Below are 25,771 nucleotides of genomic sequence, written 5' to 3' on the forward strand. Positions count from 1 at the left end.
TTGACGTATAAGCAAAAAGTAAGCAAAAATGTTCATCAAAGACATTTTATCAACTATGAGGCAACAATTTGACCTACCAAAATTTGTTGCCTCATAGTGTGACACATGATTTTAAATGGAGAACAATATAGCGAAACAGAAAATATCCTGAAAAAATTTATGGGCAGGAATTTATGGTAACGAAATCATCAAGCTATTTATTTTTGGAAGAAAATTTAACTGTACAAATTTATTTAGACTACCTCGAAAATACAATATATCAATCGTCCAATCTTCGGAAAACCAAGTGGATGAAAATGGTGTTGGGATACTAACATAATTTGTATTTCCAACAAGATGGAGCTCCACCGCACTACGTTTTGACAGTTCGAGAGTGGCTTAATTAACAGTTTCCAGGGATGTGGAGTGGCAGGTGCGGTGCAATTGAATGGCCACCACGGTCGCCAGATTTAATACCACTAGATTTTTTCCTTTGGGGGTATTTAAAAAGCAAAGTTTATAAAGCCCCACTTGAAAATATTTTAAAAATTATTAAAAATATCAAAAAAGACTTCATTATTGTCTCATTTTAAGCACTTAATAAAATAATTTCTGTGAACGGATTGAATTGTTTATTTTTTAAACACGTTTTTACACCATTACTGTTTAGAGGTCTAAAAACTTTTTTTTATACACCGTTGGGTGGTAAATTGTATGCCCTGGAGTTTAAGGTCGATAAAATATCCATTATTCCCAGGCACATTTTTGGTCACTGTTCTGGCTGTTTACAATGATGTGTCACACGACGGGGGTTCCCAGTTGTCATATCAAAATGAGGTTAGCTGGGAGGAGGCGATTGAGAGAACTTTATCAAAAATAAAATGAAACGCCCCCCTGTATATCTAAATTAATGTTATGTATTAAATTTATTTTTTTTAAGAAGTTATTAAGTGGTTCACTTTGAAATGAAAGCACTTTATATTAAAAATTATAGTCAGAATTCTTTAAACTAATATTAAACTAAACAATTTTTATTGAAAACAAACTGATAAAACTGTTTCAACAAATTATAAAATAAACTTATTACTTTTAAAAAATCAGAATATAAGTACTTATTCTTTTATTTATAATGAATGATAATGTTAATTTCGCAATGAAAAATTCGGGATTGTCTAAAAGACACTTTTTTTTTATTTTCTAACATAAGATATTGGTGGTAGTACGTTCAATTTAAATCAACCCAAAAATCAAGTATTTGAACATTATATTGGACCCGAAACTGATATAGGTCCAACATATTTAAGCAAGTTACAAACAAATTGCAAATATTGAACACAAAATTTAAAGCGTTATAAAAATACTTTCATACTAAGTATTATGTAGTAGAATCTTTTACTGAGCACCCACACAAAAACACTTTATGGGGTATTTTGGTATCGAAGGGGGTTTAAAAACTCATTGACAATCATTCTGCATCATTCATGGATTCTTAAAATAATTAGAGGGAAAATTTAGGAGAAATTTTCCATAAAATGAATTCATATAGATAAAATGATGTATGAAAATTATTTTCAAAGAATTATCTTACTACAATATAGAAACAAAAACACTGAAAATACCTGGAATAAATCAAACATTATTATGAATAGATTAAGGTGGTCGAAAGCAAAACTTAAATGAAGTACAGATTAAAAAAATAATTGACGTAAAAAGCTAAAAAATATATTTTGCCTTTTGAACGACTGATTTTGTGAATTTTGATAGGCTACCACACTCAGTGAAATTCAAGATATAAAAGTACTAACGTCTGCTAACATAGCCGGCACAGATCATCCGAATAAAGCAAACAAAGGTTGAAAATTGCAATTAAGAATCATTACGTTACAATTGCACCAAATACTTATATGAAAACAGATAAACTAAAGGTTCGTTGAAACATACAACGAAAATGTAGGGACCACCAGGGAACATAATTATAATATGCATACATGAAGTGGCTCAAGAATTAATGCAAAAAATATATAAACTTAACTTTTCAAAATAAAATCAAGCTATAGTTCAATTTGGAGGTGAAAACGCTAATCAACGAAAGAACCAAAAGCTATTTACAATACAAGAGCATACAGAGAGATGAAAAACGACAACAAAAGACCAAGAAATAGGGTAAATTCTACTACTAGGATAATCAAAAGAAAATACTGGGAAAAAATTACCAGCCATCTTTATGGAACCCAGAGGACGGTATGGAAAATGCTAAAAATAGAAAGAAAGCTATAAGTGAGTAAATACATCCAGACTAAAAAAAAACACTGAATGACTGGGAAATATATATTTTAAAAATGTATGTCTAAACCCAGAAGCTCACGAACAGGAAGAAATGGAAGTTAGAAAAACAATCAAGAAAGGGGAAGTTTTGTTCCAGATAAAAAACCTGAAACACGGTTCCAGGACCAGATAATAGCCCCAACCTTATAAACGACCCAGTCAGTGAATTTACTTAACAAATTATGGCGGAAAAGAATTAGCCACTCAAGTTTCACAAAACAATTCTTTAACAAAACAACAGAATCTAGCATACCGACAGAATATCACAAAAAATGTAACCATAACATTTTTGAAAAAAAGGTTTCTACGTTTCAAGACAATCTACCGATCTGTGGTATATTTATTTTATTGTACAATATTTAAATATTCAGATTTCGTGATTATTGGGAAGATGCATAAACTTACTACTTCTTCAGAACTTCATAAGAAAACATAAAAAAACAAATTTCACCTTGTACGCAACCACCAACAAACTATTCTCCAGTAAAAACTAAAGTAATTATATTTTATTAACATATTTTAGTCCAATTTGTGACATAAATACATTCTTTGATTTTTTTAAATATAAAGTTCAGAACATATTAGTCTTGGCGAATAGCTGATATATGTTACAGAGTATGCCAAATGAAAGAGGTAGGATCTTTAATAACCTAACCTGGTTCAATTAATCCTCTTCATCATATGTTTTTTTATGATAGAATTGAACTTTACTTCTAGGAGTTACCTACAACTCACTGCAGTGGATACTTCCCGTGAGTTATTAAAATTTTGCTGGATTGTTAATATTCTCAAATCTATTTTACACTAATGAACAAACAAATAATTGCTTACTCTTCTGTTCTGCAGAAGCACCAGCCAAAAGCTGATAGAAGATATGGAAGCTACGCTCATACTTGGCTTGTCTTATGGCACGTGATTTTTCTAGGAGGTAAGTTTCTATATTGGCACCAGCGATGTATCCTGAGGCATCAAAGTTGATTCTGATAAATTTACCCTAAAGAGGAAAATTTATAAATAAACATTTTATAAATGGCAAGATGGAAAAAAACCAAAAGGAAATTAAAGCATTGACATATTAATCTTGAAAGGTTGTTTTTTGAAATTATTAAAAAAGAAGTTAATTTATATTTTATAATGCCTATATTTTAAAAAAAGGGAAAATACGTAGTGTTAAAATACTAGCAATGTCTCGTCAATTAGGATATATCATTCAATTTTACGAAATGAATGGTTACGATTGCATTCCAAAAATAAAATCGGTTGATTTATTACTTGTGTTATTTTTAGATATGGCCCACATGAAGATCTCAGTTTTTATATAAATATAATAGCAAAAATAGACACTTACGAATCTTGACGAATTGTCGTTCTTTATGGTTTTTGCATTTCCGAAGGCTTCCAGGATTGGATTGGCTTGCAAAAGTTGCTGTTCTAGGCCACCCTGTTAAAATACATATTTTATTGGAAAAAATACATTTTAGAGTTGTTCTTTGTTAATACTAACAAAACTTGGCAAACTATGATAAACCCTAATATTTAAAAACAAGCTAAGAAATATTCAAAGATCTTTTTCAATTAAATAAGTTAAAATTTTAGGAATGAAAATTAAATATTTATAATTGTCTGCGAAATAGATTATTATAAAACATATATTAGGTGAAATTTATGGATGTGTCCCTGAACGTTCCGTTTACCGACACCTATTTATTCGAGTGACTAATTGTTGATTTAAGGCGGTGCTTGTAAAGTAACTGAAAGCCAAAATGTTTAATAATTATTGAAGTTATTTAAAAAAGTATTTATTTGAAGCTTATTTTTCGCTAAGAGATTCCTGTAATAAGGTGAACTTTTAAGAAAAAGCCATATGCACAGCAAAAGCTGTTGTTACATACCGAAAATTCTCTTGTAGGGCTCTTCTATAAGGAAAGCATGAAAAAATAAAATCTAACTTAAAATGAAACTAGCATATGAAAAGATTTAACGCATTTAAGCAAAAACTAAATGGCATCATTAAACTATAAGCAAAAACAAAATACCATTAATCACCTTCGATATAATATCATTTCCATAAATATACTAATTTGAACTATTAAAAAAATGTTGATGATAGCCTACAATATACAATGCAATATCCAAGTAAAAAAATCAGAAAATAGCAAAAATAATTACAATAATTTCCTAGTCTTCCTATAGTAGTATTTAATTATTTTCACGCATGGTCATATAATCAGGCAAGACCTTGATTAATATGTATTCTTAACACCTACAAATGTTTGTTCGAGTTGGGCATACAAGAATATGAGATAATTAATTCATCAGTTTCTTATAAGGAATTTTTTGCTATGTGTGTTGAAAGCTATAAAGTATCCGTTGATTTAAATTAATTTTGGATTTTCCTTCCAAAATTGATTTATCACAGACAGTTTTTTATGAATTAATAAAACATGCATGCAAACTTAAAAGCTGAAAATAATTTATCAAAAAAAAAAATGTGCGCTACTTACGATAAGGTCTTTTTGCTGCATATCCCAAGGCAACCATGCAAAGAAGAGAAAAAAATATAAATTTAGGATTTTGAAATAGTCAATAAAATTGCACCAATTATATAATATAAATAATACCTGTCAAAACATCTAAATTAGTGTTTTCACTTAACAGGAGAGTTACAGGAATTATTTATAGAATAACAAACACCAGTGCAGTGCATATCCAATACCAGTGATTAGATGTAAGTTTAATTAATTAGATTCAAATCACCATTATACCATACCTACAAAAGAATCGATTTAATATTAAAAAAACTTGAAAATCGATCAATTTAATTAAAACGTTGATAACCAGGTTTGTATGCAAAACAAAAATGTTAACTTAATCTGAGCTCAATTAAATTGATGGATGATATAGAAAATGAGATAATTAGTAAGAGTATTTGGCGTTTATTGGCCTACACTTGGCGTCCTAATACTTAGAAACTGACATTCCCGTTATAATTATGAAAAGTTTTTCACAAAGATACTTCTTGCATGTAAATATGAAGGAAACTATCTATACAACGAAGGGTGTAAGGTTGGTATTATGGCTAGAAATCAAACTCGATTAATACGAATATTCAGAATATCCCTTAAAATTCGCAGCTTTGAATATTTAATAATTTGAATATATGGGAGATCAAATGTATTTGATTGGAATGAGAGGCTTTATTTTTAATTTTTAAGGTCATGTCAAAGTGTTAATTGAAGTTTTTCGTTTGTTTTCTACCAAGTTGAAGAGGACACAACCAGCGGGATCAAAATATTTTTTTACTTCCTAGTATAGAACATAAAACGCCACCAATGCAACAATTCGATGCATTAAATCGAATTATTGAGGCGCATGCTGATCAAATGAATGAAATGTTGATGAAAATTCGTTTACATATCTCATGTTGAAACGTGGCTCATACTCGTCACAACCTTTTTCCCCTCGGTATGTAGTATATATACTATTAATTGTGAAATGCTTCATCAAGTTGAAAAAAATTAAATAATAAAACAATGGAATTGTATTAATAAAATAGAAATACAATTTTTTCTTAATGTTTTGTCTTTTTAATTTACTATTTAATTTACATGACAAAATATAAGTTTTAAATTAGTAAAAGAATATTTAAAAGTGCCAATGCACATTTTCTTTAAAAAAACACACAAATATTAGCCAAGAACTAAAAGAAAACTCTAAAAAAACTGCATAAAATGCTAAATTAAGACAATTTTAGGATGATTTGTTTTAAAATTGAAATTCTGGGTTATTAATATTTCTAAAAATGATAAATACTTTAATGTAAAGTTTAAACAACTAGTATTTTAAAAATGTATTAACTACATTCTAACAAAAAGCAAATTTGTTAAACGATTCTAAGGCTAAAAATTACCTTAACAATTTTATTAAGCAGTAAAAATTCCGAAAATTATCTTTTCCAAACCAAAGACAACCTGAATATTTAACTACCACTTGAATACTCTTAAGCAGACGATAAGAACACGACATTTTAAAATGCTGACGTTTTATTATACAGTTCAAGGCGTAATGGTGATTTGATTTAAAAAAATATCTTAATTGTTTCCTGTCATTTTCAAACAGACTCCACTATAAAACAACTTTATGAGACAAATAAATTAAAGGCTTAAATGTGTAAAAGTCAATATAATAAACCATGAAACCATATGGTAGGAAACTTACCGCCCCAGATCCTTTAGGCGATTTGGAGGCCGCCACATAGGCCAAATATTGAATAACTTTCTTGGTGTTTTCAGTTTTTCCGGCTCCGGACTCTCCAGTACACAAAATCGATTGATCTTCTCGCTCTAAAACAAAAATTATGGCTTCTTTGGTAAGAACAAGTACCACAATTTACCTTGTAACATAGATCGGTATGCGGTGTCCGTAATGGCAAAGACGTGGGGCGGCACTTCATGTCTCTTGATGCCTTTGTACCTTTCCATGATCTTTTCTGTGTATATGGGTAACTTCTTGTAGGGGTTGACCACCACACAGAAGAGACCTGAATATGTCTAGAGGAAAAAAATGTGAGACTAGTGAAAATAGAGCTGTGTACGACATAATTTCGTTACCTATAAGTCTTCATAGTTACATCCAACTCTTTGAATAACATATACTGATTTAAAAAATTTTAAGTTTATTTGCATTGTGTTTTTTAATCAATACGCCAATCTCTTAGCGCAACATATGTTTAAATATCCTAAATGTAATTTTTTATGCAATAATTAGTTTTATAATAGCCTCGTAATAGATATTTATGTTCCTTCATCTATAATGACCAGGTTAGTCCATACATCAAACTGATAAATCTCCAACTAAGGAGTAAACACACACTTTACCATATTTGGCGCCGAAATGGGCCAGTTAACGAGCGAAATATTACCTAACTTGTGCGAATTCAGTTTTAGTCTAGTGTGTCGATTTTATAATGGGTAAACTTTGTCACCCGCAGGCTCGAAAGTCCATACCTTATCAGGGCGATATCGTCATCTGTCAACCAGTTAAATTGGATTTTCCTTAGATGGATTGTTTTGCATTAATCGTTTCAAAATGAATAAAATTGCTGTCAAGAAATTATATTCTTTATTAGTTTACCAAAAGCAGTGGGAAACCATGAAATCATCGAGGCAGTCCAATTATTGACAATGACCATCAAAAACTGTACAACAATTGTACTCAAGCTGTGATCCCTTTTATTTTTAGCCCGAGTCTTTCGTGTGAAAATAGCACGAATTATTCGGAAACTATTGAGGGACTTGTGCCAATGTTAATGGTTTAAATGTTTCGATATTTGTAAAACGGTGTAAAAAGAACTTTCATAGAAGTAAATTTCTAGAATAAATGCCGCCTCGTTGGCAGGCAAATGCACACAATGCTAGCCGAGTTTGATATTTAAAACTTCTAAAAGAGGTTTGGTATTGCCTCCTAATTACAAAATGACCACTTTCATTTTAAAAATGTCCCTCAACTTCCTTAAAAGTATCGATTTTTTTTTTAATGAATGATGGTACTTGATTGACATTAATACAAACTATACAGGGTGTTTCAAAGCGTGGATCGCGGCTATATCTCGGGAACTGTCAATCTGACATCATTGGAATTTTTTTTTCTCAAATCAATAATAATATCAATTTTTTAAAGAAACTGGTAAAACTAGAGACAAGTGTCTTCTCCAAGAGACAGGAAGAGTTTTCAAATGTTTTTTGACTAATTTTTGAGATATGGACAGTTCTGTCCAAGAGGGTGTAGTGAAAATTTATAAAAATTGTGTTGGGGAAAGTGGTCAAGAGAAAATGCTGGTAAACAAGTTGGCCACAAGGGGGTGTAATTAAAGAGTCAATAGATTTTTATTTTTGGGTCATTAATTTTAATTTTCTCCGAAAAAGGTACGTTTTTTTAAACATAATTAGAGACCTTGGAATATTTTCCATCATTTTGGTCAAAGACTCATTGGCGTACCGACCTTCATAAAGTAGGGGAAGGTAGTGAAAGTGTAATGTACGCAAACGTTTTTAGTAAAATTGGTAGGAGGCGTCATTTGAATTAAAAAACGGTGACTTTGATTTTTCTATAAAAATTTAAATTGAACGGTATAATTTTGATAGCAGAATCAAAAAGTAGATAAAATTTACTCAAAAAAACCTGAAAACCACATTCTGCTATCTTTTTACTCCTCGAGTTGTTACTAAAATATAAAATTTTGACGCTTAATACTTGGCATTAATAATTATTGGATTTCTTATGTTTATTTTGCACCTGTATGGCTACCCATGGGATTCGGAGCATACGTCTATGTAGCCACATTTCAAATGCTTCAAAACGATTAACGATTGCTGCTTTTAAGGTCTAAATATCTATACCCTAAACAACAAATGTCTTTACGTTGATCACGATACTTGAAGAAGTATATTTAAGGCAAACATTGCTTCCCGGGTACCAAGAGCGTTTCGAAAACCAAACAGGGTATCATCCAGATTACTTTCACATTTGTTGCGTATTCTTCTATTAATAATGCTAAGGAATACTGTTAGTGTGTGGCTCATAAGACTTATCAACCTGTAATCACTGCATTTCTTTGCACATTGTTTTTTAGGCAATGTTATAAACACACACTTCAGCCAGTCTTCTGATGTTTCCCCAGTGGTGCTTTCTTAGATTTTGCAGAGTGTATGGTAAATACTACTTCGGACTTTAGGATTTCTGCATCTTCAACCCTATTAGTGGTGTCTCGTTAATCTGATCTGTTGTCATCAAATATGTATCCACTCCAGGTTTCAAGAACCTTATGTTCGCCAATGATTATTCTGTCTGTATTATCCACCACCATATTAGTTGTTTTCCTAATATATAGACCAGCAACTTTTTTTTTCCTTAGCGTCCCATATATCAGCGTATTATGTTTGATTCCTTTTCGTTATTCTATAAGTTCTAGTATTTCGTTATTGATCCATCGCTATTTTCTGGACCTCCTTCTGACATTCGTAATTGGATGGTTTTTTAATTTTTTTTAATTTAACAACTTTACTGAGCTGGCCTGGATATAACCTGTTTCCACGTCGTTGGCTTCGCCCAGGCTGCCTACTAAGTCGGATCTACAACCTTTTCCTTTTTTTGCATTAAAATCACCTATAATGTTTTACTCTTACTCTTCAGACTCCTTAGTGTTTCGCTAAGTTGCTCCTAAAACACTTCCACTTGACATACTTCATTTGCCGTGGGCGCATATACTTGTAGCATAATCCTATCGTTTACGGAGACAATGTTACTACAAATTCAAAAGTCACAAAGATGCCGACTCCATTCCTATGATGTTTATCTTTCTCAGTTAAAATATGGGATATATTACATACCCTGAAAAAACTGCACACCCTTATAGAATTATGTAATTTCCTACGAGGATTGGCAAAATGCGAGAAATTTCTGATATCTTTAACTGTCATATAAAGTTATCGTATTTGGGTCAAGAATTTTCGCCAAAACCACGCCAAAAATTGCTGATCCAAGAAATATCTGTTATAATTTTTGCAAAATGCTTGAATTTCTGCTGAAATCTAGATAATTTTATGGTTGGTGTTTTTGGTTTACTTTATATTAAATCTTCAACTTACATAATTTAAATTTGAATTAACATTCGGAAGACCAAGTGTAAAGAGATTATTTTTTCTGGAAATCATGCTTCACCTAAACGTCAACAAATGAAAAATAAACAGTAGAACTGTTATTGTGCAGTAAAAAATAAGGTTTCTTGAAAAAAAACCATTCAAATGATTCTGTCATTCAAGGAATTAGTTTTTCGGAGCAACCCGGATTGACAGACACACTAGATAAGTAAAGATGTAAAAAAATACTATATATATCGAATTTTACATACATATATCCAAATTTACATATATCCCAAATTTCATTCTGTTTTTTGCAAGACCAACGCCTCTCGTCTAGAAAGTTATATCGAAAAATCTAATAAAAAAGATGTTCACATAAAAATGTATGTATTTGGATTCTTTCCCAATACCTTATAGAATCTAAGAGTCGTCTTAACTGATGGACGTAAGTTATGGTAAAACGGTTTTTTTTTAAATCATTGAAATTGATTTTGAATGAATTGAAATTGTTTCGACGCGTCATGAAAAAAAAATCACCGTTAAATCTAAAGCATGTCCAACGTATATGTATATTCTCTTAGAAAAGAGAATGCGAAATATGCAATATAAATAGATCAATTAAGATGAAAATAGCCAACTTCAGGTATTTATCCTATTCAAACCGCATAAATGCGCTACCGTACCAATTAATATGATTTAACCAGAAAATAAGCAACGCATTCCGTTTGTTGCATAATTCTCTTTGATGTCTACGAAAAAAACCGACTGTTTTGAATCTTTCTGACCTAATGGTGACCTGCGGCACTCACTTTATATAGTACGATGTAAATAATCAATTAGTAAGTTATTAATTTCGAACGGTTTTAAATACTGCGCTGACATAATCGTATCACTATGTAAATAACCCATTTGCATAACAATTTATTTTCATGTTAAAGGATTAGAATCTAAATTATTATTTTAAATAATATATCAGCGGAGCACAAAAGTAAATGACCATAAAAGGCTAAAACCATATGTCGGGCATAATAAGGCTTCTGTATAGAAATATTTTAAGCGAAACGCGTGATGCAGTTTGTGCCTTCCCACGCAAGGTCGCCGGCCTACCAAGGTCAACGTTTCACTGTAAATTCACCCTTTGTTTGGGCTCGTCTTGTATGCACAGACCGTGTCGAAAAGTCAACAGTTTTGTTGACGCATTTTCCAATAATGTGCGCTTTGACATCAACAACATTAGTTTTGCATCTCACGCCCTTTTTTAACTGTTTTGTTTGATATTTTATTTCAGAGATAATATTCCGGGTGGCCATGGATAACGGCAACACTCGTATATCTGCTGTGACATTTAAGTATTTTTAAGCAAAGCCATGAACCAAAAGAAACTTGGCATGTCTGTTACGTAAATGTTTATTGTTTTCACCTATTTTCCCGTTATCCAGGAGTACAGAATTAGAAATAAATTTATATATCACATGACGCAAATACAAAATATTTATTGGTATTAATAACAATTTGTACAAGTCAAAAAATATTAGGTTAAACACCAAATAGCAATTAGGTGTATCACTAAAATTGTTTGAATATCAATTTATTTATTTATTAAAATGGCTATACCATTTTTACAATTTAGAAAAATGGTTATGAAATTTTTGATACAAAAAAATAGCTTAAAATACTGTTTTAATAAAAATAAATTAAAATATAAATCACAATAAATCATAGGTAGAGCCCAGATCTCTAAGCATAGTGCTTATTGTAAATAATAAAAGCAGATACATTTATTTGTTTATTCGATATAATATTAAAAAGCTGTATTAACGTCTCAGTATAACAAGAGCTCCATACATATGATTTTTTTTCTTAATTTAATCTTTTCCTCATTAAAAAGATAGTAGTGATACTAAAATTGTCGCTAAAAGCTGACTGGTACTCCGGAATTCTGTTGTAGGTTGTCAAATCAGCACATTTTTCGATATATAAATTGCTTTAAAATTTTGGATTCTAACGATAATATGTACGAGGTGTGTTCAGAGAATAACGGAAATCTTCATTTTTTGAAAAATTTTTTTATTTATTCATCCTCACTAATGTTGTGGCCTTCAAAATATAACCCATTAGATATAATGCACTTATGACAGCGCTTCTTTTAATCCTCGAAACATTTCTCAAACTCCATATTTGGGATAGCCTTCAGCTCTTTTAGCGATGCGCCTTTAATGTCACCTATGCTATCAAACGACGGCTATTTAAAATTCTCTTTATTTTTGGAAACAGAATAAAGTCACATGGAGCCACGTCGGACGGATATGGAGGCTGGCGCATCATTGCAGCATTGTTTTTGACCAAAAATTCCCAAAAAAATCAATGGAGAAAGAGCATTATCGTATGGTTTAAAACCCATGACTTGTTTCTCCACAAATTCGGGTGTTTTTTTGTATTGCTTTACGTAAACGGCGCTAAACTTATTGTAGGTTTGACCTACTAGTGGCAAACCTACAAAAAAAGTGGCGACTAGTGGCAAGAATTCATGATGCACTATGCCATTTAAATCGAAGAACATAGTGAACATAACCTTGACTAGCATTTTTTTGGTCTCGGCTATCCAAAATTCCTCCACTGGGACGATTGAGCCTTAGTTTCGACGTCATATCCATAAACCCCTGTTATCACCTGTTATAATACGTTTCAGTAATTCTGCATCGTCGTTGACTAGGTACATTAAGTGAACCATCTTCCGCATCCAAAAAAAATGTATGTCATGAGCTAATCGATATTCCAACAACATCTTTGATCGTGGCGGCGATCGCTCATACCGATTTCTCTCACTTTTTACACGTTTTCATCGGTTGTTGATTTACTGAGGCATCCAGGCCGTTCATCATCTTCAACGTCTTGACAGCCATCTTAGAAACGCTTATACCACTCATAACCTCTTGTTTTACTCATTGCAGACTCATCATAGGCCTTTGTTAGCATCTCACACACTTTACTTCATTTTTAACGCAAAATTTGATACAAATCCTTTGATCCATTTTTATTAACAAACGAAAATCGTCGAGCTCACAAAAACACGTCCAACCTTAGCAGCTGCCACTGACAAAGTAAGCAGGGATTCCAGCTGCAAATTTTATCATACTTTAAGGACATGTGTACCAAAATTACACAAAATTTTTGTTATTTTCTGAACACACCTCGTATATGGACGTGGGATGTTTAAAATTATTTATTTGTAACAGTATGTATATGAAACTAAATTTTATAGTTACTATTTAAATGAAAATACGTCTTACGAAAACAATATTCAAGATAAGTCTATAAAACTTAAGGAATTTATTTGTTCACCTAATATCTGCTGAAATTACTTGTAATGTCTAAGGAGAAGTTTTTAATATAAGTTTATTGCTTTCTCAATTAACTGATCTTAAAAATATCATTTTATTACCAATAAAACAAATATTATCTGTATTGTTGAATTTATTATCACGCTATAATGTTTTCTGGTTATAGAGGACGATCAAGGATGGTGCGTTAGAATTCGTGCTGTTTATGCTTTTCACTCTACTATTCAAATATTTAAGTTTAAATTTGTGTAGATAGAACTAAATCTAAAGAAGAGATCAGCTGCTGTGAGATTTGAGTATTTTTCTATTGCAAACATACTAGGAATGAATTTAAAAAAAATATTGAACTTGAATGGATTCTATCATAGTTTTAGAAATGAACAGTCATCTGGATCCATAAGGCTTTATTATGCAATAGTCTGAAATTGCCTAAACAATATGTATTATTGGATCTGGATATATGAGCAACATATTTACCAAGTTCAAAAATAGTTGTTTGACTACTTATAGCGTAACAATAGATCTCGCAATAGATCAACTGATTCATGTAAGGTCAATTAAAAATGTGCTGGCCAACCTTAATTTAAAGAAACAGCTGTCTACAATTGGCAGCAATATTTCTGGTACCTTCAGCCGTGATCCAATAAAATACACATTGATGCATTGAAGAATCAAAATCATTTTTCCTGCTTTTTGAAATGTTCATATTTTAATAGCTAATCATATCTAGTAATGAAAGACAAACCCGAAAGACAAGAAATTCGTAAACCAATACTGACTCACCTTCAACCTCGTTCTCACTTTTTTCATTTTTGTATAAGTAAGAATTACGTATAACGTACGTGCTCGCTAAATTAATAGGGTACCGCCTGCAGCCATGCTGGTTCTCCGTATACGGAAAGTACGGGTCACCAGGCCAGGGTCTTGTTATTCCACAGACCGGGATGACTGCGCTTTACCGAAGAACAAAAAGACGGCGTATAATTTGATAAACTTATCCAGTGTTGCCTAGCCGGTGTTGTGTTCTTAATACCTGATATTTTCAGAGACTCCAGGCATGGCTTCGAACCATTGTCACTTCATTTGAAGTGTTAAGTAAAAAAAAATATTTTATAAGATGAGCATTTTTTTATTTTCCAATGTATTAAACATTTGTTAATGTTTAATACATTTTTAAAGTATTAAACATTAACTTGTTAAAGTTATCACAAGATAATATAAAAGAGAAATACAGAACTACTTGCCAAACGCCTATAGACCTGCAAGAGAGGAACCTTTACGGTTTGTAGATAAGATTAACACCTACTGCGATAATTTGGCAATAGTAATGGCATTTGTAGAGTCATGGACAGAGTAATATCGTTCAAGCTTTTTACTACCCAGGCAACCAAAATCAAATTCATAGACACGGGGTTTGGTAAGTGTGTAACATGTTTCATACCGTACAGTGGATAGGGCGATGTTGTTAAAAATCGAAGCAAGGCCAATAAATGTAAACCAATCCAAGTACATGCTCCCGCATTAGACATACCCGACTAGGCAAAAGAATCATTTTACGAGAACATCAAAAGACTATTAGAATATACTAAACCGGATGATCTGAACATCATTCAGGGAGATTTCAATGCTAAGGTGAAAAGGCGAGTAATAGTCGAGCTGGTCCTGGGGGTTGGAAGAGGCAAACTAATACAATTCTGCTAGGAAGAATAGTTTAAAATACGATCACATCGTTCTGCTTGCTTCCAAGAAGACTGTACACATGAAGATCGCCACAAGACAATCTTGAAAACATTGCTCGTAACCAGCTTGATTTTATCCTTGTCAACAAGAGATTTAGCACAAACATTACAAAGGCACAAACTTATCCAGTTGCAAAACCTCAAAATGAAGATATAGCCTTGGAGAAGATCAACCGAAATCCAACCTGAAAAACCGGACACCTCCAGACTACAAGAGAAGAATGTCGGATCGGATTTCAGAAAATAATTAAATTAAGGAACTGGAAGGAATAAGGAACAATGAGATGGAACAGCAACCACTGGAATTGTGAGGAATGATTGGAAATTCCATAAAAAGGCTCGCGACCGAGAGGTTGGGACATTTTGGTTCGGGAGGGTTAATGGACGAACGAATTAGAAATTCTTATAACGTCTCTCTAGAACCAAAATTAAAGAATTTATTCGGCATTATTGATGCAATCTGACGATTATCAATTCAAAAGTTAGATATCAAATACCTAATTTAAAAAAAACCGCAATAATTTTATTTCAATAGATCGATATCGACTGAAGGCGTCTTTTTTTATCACTTTATTTAAAAACCTTTTTTTTAATTGCCTATATCATGCAGGGTGTGTCGAAATTATTGTTAAAACCCTCTTTTATATAACTCATTAAAGAGAGCTATAATAGTTTAAGTTATGGTATAGACAGGGTAAGGTGAGGTGAATGCACTCCATATAACGAATGTAAAAAATCGATTAAATGTCTTACATCTCGAGAGCAATATAGGACGAGGGAAATGCAATGTGACTCACGAAATGCTGTTAAAAGTGAATAGTAAGTTTAGAAGAAAAACAGCAGTTTAAAAAACTATGTTAGAAACCTTACTTTTTACTTGCGACACCACATTCTTATATACGGAGTTGAAAATACGTTTTAAAACCTTTAAAGCAGCTTACATGATGTGACTAACGAATATATTAAGTATTTAATGCCGGATGTTAATATTGTGTTAAAACTGATTCTTTGTTACTTTTTACATTTCTATGAATCAAAGATTAACGGCCGTTTACACCGACTTATGAGTCTAATACGATATTAGACCATTAACTACCCATTAATGATTTTAACGGGTTTAACCAAAATTTAGAGGCGTTTTATTATTTTCTTAAAAAGCCCATCCATTTAAACGTAATTTCACCTTTTTTAACGTTTAGTTGGCAGGTTGTGTTTGGACTATCCGGAAAGTCAAAGTAAATTAAACCACGTATTCAGTACAAAAACGAATGTAGAAATAATATATGCCTAGCGTTTTCGACCGTAGACCATCATCAGGGTTCTGACTTTATCAAAAGAACGACTCTACTAAAAGGAAATCAAAGAAAAATCGTAACCAATCGTTACATAAATGGCTTTTGTTCAAAATTGGTACACCATCCAAGAGGTACCTCGCCTACGATGTAGACCTACGGCCGAAAGCGCTATACTATGCAGATATTATTAGCTACCCGCTAAATACGTGGTTTATTTCATTTTGACCTTCCCGATAGGTTGTATTTGTCTAAGTAAGCTATATTTTTTCTAGTGAAACCTAAAAAAACGAGTAAAACGATATATAATATCAACGATTAACAATGGTAGAATTATGAGTATTTTGATTAACTTCTTTTTGAAATATGCCTTTGATGGTGATTTATAAATAGATTTATGACTTTATGAAAACCAAAGTTTGGTACATACTGAACACATTCATGAACAATGAGAAACGCCTTATTTACTATTTGTAACCTTACTCAAATTCATTAACTAAACGTTCAAAATGTAAAAAATATAGTAGCTCAAAAACAACTTAGCAAATTATTGCGATATTGTCCCATTCAAATAGTTGATATGAACCAATAGTTGTTGCCTAATTAAAAATTATCGCAACAGAATAAAAGTTCCAATAAAATATATTGGTCGATTTCAAAAGTTTTTTGTAGCGTTTTTTACAATTTTCCTCTGGATTCTTCCATTAACTTCGGTTTTTAAGTTTTCTATGGAATTTATATCAGAACTTTGTGACGGCCACTCATTTTCTAAGATGATACCCACTCTTCGACAAACTTAGTTCTATGACCCAGAATGCTAAAGAATAAAATGTATTTAAAGCAAACCTCTATAAAGAAGGAACCCTGCATACATTCTTAATTCCATCACTTCCAAATCAATTGGAATTTTTTAATTCACAAGTTATTATTTGCCAAGAAGGAAAAATATTTAGACAAATAAGGAACATTTCACAGATATGAAAAACCGACACACTAAATTATCACAAAGATAAACCAGTGCGAATTGACCCTATCCTTAAAACGTAAAATCAAGTACAAAAGACGATGTTCAATTCCACTTACGAAAAGGGTGAGATTAACGTGTCCATTAAAAATTAATACTGTAGACAGAGTAGAGGTCTGGTACTATGAGAAAATGTATTAAATTAGTTATTTAAATTGCATTTAAACTCATTACTTAGGTACAACTCTTTTCCAACCTGTGGTAGACCAATTAATGTGATCCACGGCAAATTTAAAACGGGTGGCAATTTTTTTATCTCAATGTTCCCTTTCTTTAGGAAATTTTGCACATTTTTTATGATACGTACACAGGTACTCTATTGAAGACCTTCTTTATAACAATTAGTGGTATTGCGAAGATCTTCGAACAATAATTTGTCTTGGGCCATTACAGCAAATAAAAGTGTGGAATACTGGTTATCTACCATCCGTCAAATTGAGAGGAAATTTAGAAAAGCAATACAGTAAAACAACAAAAGAACGTAAAAAGAAGAGTTTAGGTCCAGGTGGTTCAAAAATCAATGACATAAGATTGGACATAATATTAGAAGATCATCCTAAATAGTGTATCCTTTTAGTAAATAAAAAAAGGAAAAATATTATCTATAAAAGATTAGATTACTACATGAACCAAAGGAAGAAGATTCAGACTGTATGATAGAAATGTGTTATAACTTAAATATTTTTTTTTTTCCATGGGCAGATCCTTCTCTTTAGTGATGAAGCCACCATTTATTTAAATGGTAGGGTGAATATACAAAATTTTTGAGTATTGGAGCATCAGCAAATCATCACTATAATTAAGCAAGTCATTCACAAAGCTCGCAAAGAGAAAAAGCTTAGAAGGGATTTTAAATAATATAATTATTAGACCTTTTTTTAATGACAATTGTTCAGAAAACCTATATTTACCATAATTACTTCTAAATGAGTTCATGCCCACCTTAGCAGAACCATTTCCCAATCAAAATAAGCTTAATATTCAGCAAATAGTTGTAATGTGACGACAATCTTTTGCAGAACGTTTTCATCTTTAATCAGATCGTGAAATCTGCATGCAAAATCTAAAATAGGTACCACTAATAGACACTGATAAATATTTACCACGAATTTCTTGAAAGCCTTTGTATTATTTAAGTTAATAATGTTTAGGAGGATTCTAGAAATTTTAAATTTATGTACATTTATTACTCAGTGGATTTTCCAATTTCTTGAAATCTTCTATATAAGTGATACTTTGTTTTGAGGATTAGAATGTGACAAAATATAAAATGAAAACCTCCGAATCACATAGTAATATGACTAAAATGTAAACATATAATCCTTTTTAAAGCGATTACATCACCGATAAGCTATCAAACCAATCGGCATCTCGTTAGTTAAGCAGTCACGTCCGATAAAAATTCCAGGTTATCCAACAGACATGTCGGGCGTTAAATGTAAACACGCTTACAGCCAACACATGTCGGTCTATTTCCTTTTGTGTACTTTCTTGATGCAATGCCGAATAAATGTGCGATTAATCTTCGTTAAAGCCAAAACAAGGCACATATATCCATTTGTCATTTACCTGTGATAGATTTTGCTATGTATGGTATATAGATTTTTTCTCGGTAAATTGCTTTGATCGTTATAATAATTGTTAAATTGGTGAGCATTTATCTAAAGACCGAAATCGAAAGATTGGTTTCCTTCACCGAACATGACTAAATACCGGTATTACAAATCTTGTTTACTGACACTGCTCACTTGGTACTCTTATAGGAGGTGATTCATTAATGGCCAGGTAAACCAAAATTTTATTTCTTCTTGAACATTCTTAGACAGTTTAGTCATCATAAAGCTTAAGTCGTTATCATTTTACACCATAACGGGCAGTAGAAAATTTGTCGAATAAAATACTTTGGATTTAAAGAATTACAATACAAACATGTGATTTTTCCAAAACACATATTACTCAGTCGACCTCGAATATACCAGCTTTCCAAACCGGCGCCACGTACATAATTTGGCATTTTTTTATTACGCATTACGCCAATCACTCTTTATCGACAAAAAGTCCGATTTCATGACGAATACCATTTTAGGAATTTTCACTCCGACTTTTTGAGATACGGCGCGGTAAAAGTATGTCACAGCTGTGATGGTGTGACACATCTGCAATGCTGAATAGGAAAATATTTTTTTAGCGCTTAAACAAAGGCTGACATGTTTTAGTTGATAATATTGCATATTGCTTAACATTATCAAACTTTGCTGAGTAATGTTAGTCTAATGTCGGTCAAACAGTGTGATATGATAAAACCATGTGCATACATGCATTTAATGTAAATGGAGGAATGATCTTTCAACTCATCTTTGTGCCGACTTAATGTCACTAGTAAAATTCTCAAATTACCGTCCTGATCCCATTTACTTAGCAAACGCTGGTGACTAATACATAACTGTGAAGATCACGGATTTAAAACTTTAAACTTAAAGAGTTAATTTTGCAGTGATGGCGCAGAACCCTTTCCTTTCGTTAATCAGTATTGCATCAATATTTGACAATATTTTATGCCTCATTATATCAACATGATAATAAACAAACTAAAAAACTTGCCATATTTTTTCAACGATAATATGATAAGTTATCAATACAAGCTCCACTTTTCAATTGGATTGTGTTAATTATAAGATTAATCATACAGATGTATGTCTTTAGTAAAATATAAGTAACTAAAATTGCTACATTAAACTTAATTTCTGAATTATAAACAAAAATGGATAAAGGGTACTTGTGTTCATTGGTGTCCTTTACTGTTAAAATTAGAAGAGGCTGGGGGTTCGAAGAGCACCACTCAAAGGGTTTAAAAATTATTTACAGACAGATATCAAATTACTGATATTAAAAATGTCCATAGTGACTCACAGGTTATTAAATGAGTGGTTCGACAAAGCTGCATACTAGGTCCGACACTTTTTTTGGTATATATAAATTCTTTATGTAATCTTAAATTAAATGGACAAATTAAACTGTATGCAGATGGTACAAATCAAAACCTTTAACAAACCAAATATTAAACTAGCAATACCTAGTGACTTAATTAAAGCACGCATGAATGATACCGAGTCATTAGTATAAGAAAAAAAATATCACCTGTAATATTTCGAAAAAATGCGAGAAAAATATATAAACCTCCTAGTGCTTTGTCCCGTAGTTAGCGTCTTTAAACTAGAACAAGTAGACTACATTAATCACCTGTCCCATATAAGGGTTGCGCTAATTAACATTTTCGTGGGTGAGCTTCATGTATGCGGCATGATAAATCATTGTACGTGTGTTACCGTACCAACTTAAATTGCTATGTTTGTGCTTTCCTAGATTGCTTGTTACGTAAGGATTTTAAAAGGCATATTTGCACTATTTTAGTTCAGGATATTTCTTAATATCGTTAAGTCAAGCAAAATTAATTTTTTTTAAAGGCAATGACCGCGGTGACAAAAAAAACATAGTTGACCTAAAAAAAATCCGCTTATTATCTGCCATATGTTAAAATGAGGCTAATTTATAGGAATTTCCAGGTATTTTCCGGAACGTTGAATGTTCCTTATTGACATTTTACTGCTAAAAACATATGCAAAGTATATGTATAAAATCCTAAATGTTTATGATTAGATCATTGTAACCTAGAACCTAATGATTTGTTAAAAATAAAATAAAAAATAAAGTCCCCTGCTGGCATCAATAGAAAGCTAAAAATATTTATTTTGAGATAAGAGTTGTAAAGAAATATTATGGGGTTAGTTTACCTACTTGTAGTAATCATATGGAAATAGAACTAGAGCTGTGAAATATTTATGGCTATATTATCTAGCATGTATTAACATTATGTCGAACGCCAAATAAATTATAATTATATGGTATTTCTGCATTCCCTTGTCTCATGTCAGAAAGTAAAGTTACTTAAAATGGAAAATTTCATTATATGTACTTTCGATTTTTTTTCAAAATACCAGTATAACATATGTACATTGATTACACCCAATAGAAAAAAATATACTACTTATAGTAAATAGTTAATAATAGCTGCATATTAGAAGATGGTTTCCAATTACCAAACGAATGGTTTATTGCATTTTAAATAATTAAATAAACACTCAATAAATCAGATCAGAACCAGATGTAAATTAAATAACCAAGCACCTAATTTAAATGTGTGTCAATGTATGCAACAGTGTATTTTGTTTGGAACTTTATGATGTCAGACAAAGTCATGGATTTTTTGAAGCCAAAAAGAAATAACATTTCTGGTGTTAACTAATTAAAACAGTTCATTTCTGATTGCCCTTCATTAAGTTATTTATTAGTTCATCTATTTTGTTTATCAGTTAATTGAATTTAATTACTCTAGATAATGATAATGAATCCAATAATTTGTCTATATTATAAACATTATCTTTTTTTTTTGTTTGGATATAGTGTGGTAATATTATCAAAACATTGTACGCGTTCTGGTCGTTGAATTTCAAGCAATCGAGTTGCATTTGAGTACTCGAGAATGCACCCATTTGCATCAATTCTAATTAGATTTCCCACGGAGACAAAACGGTATATTAAGTATTACATATTTTATTGAGTCTGCGGAATTTTTTTATATTTATGCAGAAACTCAATGACATTTGCGAACATATGTTTGATAAACAAAAATTTTTCTTTTGATGTCCCCTACCACCGTTTGTCAGTATCTTTTAAGAACATCTTTTATAGGTACTCAATATAAATAAAATTAGAAAAGAAAAAATATAAAGAGAATGATCTTGGTGGGACATAAATGAAGCAAGTATTTTATTAAATTAAAATAACATATGGTGGAAAAATCCACAGAACAAAGTTGTTTTTCTAATAGATTTGGGGTACTTTCCATACTCCACATACATCATAATAAAGTTCTTCAGAACAAAGAATTTCTAATGTAGTTTGCACATTATTTTTCAAAAATGTATAATAACAAAGATTGGATTATTCCTGATAACGCCAACGTGAAAACTTCCATATCAGACATGTGTAGTATTTTCTTCTTATTTGCCTTTAATATTCCAAAAGCCGTGCATATTGCACTACCTATTGGGCCGACCAAAAGCTAATCACCAAAAGGTGTGTGAAAAATGCTTACATCAATATCACCCTTAGGGTCAATTGGTTTATGAACTAGTTTCACCATTGGCCAATCCATTAAATATTTTGTCTTTTGTTGTTTTCTTGTCTTGAGTACTTAAAAGACTGGACATTATAGGGCCTTTAATGAAGTGTTGTATCTTAATATATATGGAATCTTCACGTTTACAAGATCATGATGGACTCAATCGCGTCACAGATTAAAATCTTGGAATAAATATTAATGACCATCTTAGTTTCATTCCAATTCTCCAGTGTTATAGCAATATCTCTTCAAATGCTTCATATGCAATTTATAAAAACTCTGGAGTGTTTTGAATTATTAATTTAATCCATCTGCTATACTTTCCTCTTAGCCAAAAGGCCGGAAATCAATTTCAACGTACTGCGCTCACATAAATTCTTAAGTTATGTTCAAAAGCATATCGGCTTTAAGAGACATATATTCCTTTTTGTTAGTTGATGCTGTCTCAAAACCTGATGTTATTATTCTTTAACTTCTCTTTTCTTTATTTTGTCTTTTATTTTAAAAGAGAAATGTTGTAAAAGATGCAATATGGACAATATAGACATTTATTAATTAATAATGTTTGGCAATGGACAAGAAAATAGAAATACTGAAAGATGAAACTTTTTTCTGTGTAACCCAGAAAATGTAATCCTAAATTTCTTATATTCTCAAAAGAAAACCACACAAATATGTGTTGATATACATATTGCAGTCAAAAATACATTCCAATGATATTAATTCAAATAATGTTAATTAAGAATTGGATTAGTGACTGGGTTTTAAAGTGACCGCATTTGCAAGGCACTAAAGAGGAGTTAGTTAAGACTTAGTTAAAAATAGTCCATTTAATTGAATATGAATATATAATAATGATGGCATTACCTCCTGATGTACATACAATATAAAGTTTTTTTCTCTTGATTATATGCCTCTGTATTCCTGTGCAATAGATTCTTATTCCCTAAATATTTGCAGTTAGAGTGTAATTGCATACTTCACTCATTGTTCTCTAAAGAAATTCTCAATCAGATCAGAATACTCAATCTTATTAAATGGTATTTTATTCAATCATGCTAATTTATAAAATATTCAAAGGGCAAATGCATTCTTACATTTATAAAATTTGCATTTGGCTCTGACACACCACTTGTGGCTGTTTATGTAGTGACTAACAATGCGTGGAATAAATCATTTAGGGCCTTTTTGATGATTCATTCTACATGAAACCATGAAATGAAATAAGCTAAAGTGAAGATGACTTTTCAAAAAATAAATTTATTGTTTTAAAAAAATATTAATCTACCTTTCATAAAATATTATTGTAATAAATAACAACTTCATCAAACCCAAAGCAAAATTTCTTTTACAGTTTTAAACCTGTATGTATATACCTGTAAATTTAAATGTCCCCAAGATTTTTCTTGTCTAAAAAAATGCCTGGAATTTTAATTATTGGTTATTATTGCCTGGTGAACTTGCATGCGAATATCAATTTGCATAAATAATGGATTATAAAAAGCACCATATAAAAGTTGAGGTTCACATAGCATAGAATCAAATAAGTAACGTACTAAAATATGTGTTTAGTATAATTTACAAAATCCGAACTATTTTTAATGCATCAATTGCAAATATATCTACAAAGATTAAATTGTCATCATTTGTTTAATATTGAATGATATCTTATTTTTCTGTAGTCAGTTAATCTAAGTTCTATATCTAAATATATATTTTTACCATACCTTTTAAAATTAGCTGTTTCTCGAAAATCGTTCATTTTATCGATATTGACTAGGAATATATTTTTTTCATATGTTTTTTTATCTTTAATCCTACAGGGTGTAAAAAAAATATGGAAAGTATGTGTTACCAAAATTATCCAGATATGTCTTTAATAGGTTCTTTTTAAGAGGTTTTCTTACTGATCATCATACTAAAATATTATGAAATTATACAGTATTATATTAAAAATATTTAAAGAAACATGACTTCTTAAGAGTCTGTAAGAATTTTTTTTATTAAAACTTTCCTTTTTGTTTCTTGCAAGCTGTCCAAATCCGAGAAATTGCCCACATATTCTGGGACACCCTGTATATCTATTTAATTACCATTTCAATAATTATCAATAGTTACAATTATATAAAATCAATTATAAGATAGATGCATTTTTGATAAGATATTCTTAAATATGTAGCATCATTCCTTTCGCAATAACGCACTTATAACCCAGCAAAATGCAAGTGGTTATTTTTTCGATCATCTCTTCTTTAAAATTCTTGTTCCACCAGAGAAAGAGGTCACTGATCTGGTCGCCCCCGCGCAACCGCTGGTCTTCGTGGTACCGCGTTTCGGCTTGGTACCATTTTATTCCGAATTTCCGAGCGTGCAAATAAAATTTTAACTAATATTGTTGACTGAGCCTATTTTAAAAAGTATGGAGAATGTAAGGTAACACACATATGCGTAATACAGCACGTTCGGATGTTTATGTTCGGACGTTGTTGGAGGATATGTATTGAAATTTTCCTGTCGTAAATTGGCGAATTACTTTACTAAAGAACTGAAATATTAATTAAAATAACTGATAAATATGCATAAATATAATATTTCCTGATTTTTTTGACCCCTAATTTAACATAATAAATAATTATCTAGCGATGACTCAACGCCGTCATAACGGATGTGATCGCCTAGTTTGAAATAAGACAATAAATGCTATGACGTACGGCAGAAGGTGATAAAAAAATTACATAGGTAAACACAAATCTTGTAATTCTTTAGTCAATTTTGTTTATGAAATAATAAGAAGGGTTTAAAAACTATTTATAGATCCGTATCACTAAAAAAATTTCAAGATACCAAACTGTGTTTCTGTTTGTAGATTATCCAACACTTAAATATAGTCTTATCAGGTAAACAGTGATTGTGGTGTCAAAAAACATTTATCTGTTTCTACATATTTACACATTAATAAAAAAATATATGATTTCTCATAGATTGTAAGGTTATTCATCATTATTGAAATATTCATCAATATAAATAGATCCTGTGATGTATGAAGATAACATAGCAATTGGACTCAGTAATACTGATTTAGAAATATTTTTACCTAGATTTTAACATGAAGAGTAAAAAAAATAAACTGTTTTTCAAGCTTAATTTTGTGGGCAAATGTAAGTTGTTTTTCAGAATTACTTCTGAAAGATAAATAACTGTTATCATTCCACTACATAGGAAGCACATTGAACATTTTCACATTTTAAC

General features: G+C 31.2%; 1 protein-coding gene across 2 annotated transcripts in view; it reads right to left on the bottom strand.

Annotated features, from left to right (window-relative positions):
• Window positions 1–25,771, bottom strand: part of LOC126740819 (myosin heavy chain, non-muscle) — a 54,406-nt gene that overhangs the window by 23,550 nt on the left and 5,085 nt on the right. For both annotated transcript variants that reach the window (XM_050447010.1, XM_050447011.1), the window contains exons 2-6: window positions 6,698–6,854; window positions 6,523–6,647; window positions 4,809–4,823; window positions 3,653–3,745; window positions 3,136–3,298 (exon numbers count right to left, since the gene is read on the bottom strand). In XM_050447010.1, coding sequence (XP_050302967.1) covers window positions 3,136–3,298; window positions 3,653–3,745; window positions 4,809–4,823; window positions 6,523–6,647; window positions 6,698–6,854 — 553 coding nt within the window. The remainder of the gene's footprint in view (window positions 1–3,135; window positions 3,299–3,652; window positions 3,746–4,808; window positions 4,824–6,522; window positions 6,648–6,697; window positions 6,855–25,771) is intronic.

This window comes from Anthonomus grandis, chromosome 9, assembly GCF_022605725.1.
Source record: "Anthonomus grandis grandis chromosome 9, icAntGran1.3, whole genome shotgun sequence".
Taxonomy (NCBI): domain Eukaryota; kingdom Metazoa; phylum Arthropoda; class Insecta; order Coleoptera; family Curculionidae; genus Anthonomus; species Anthonomus grandis.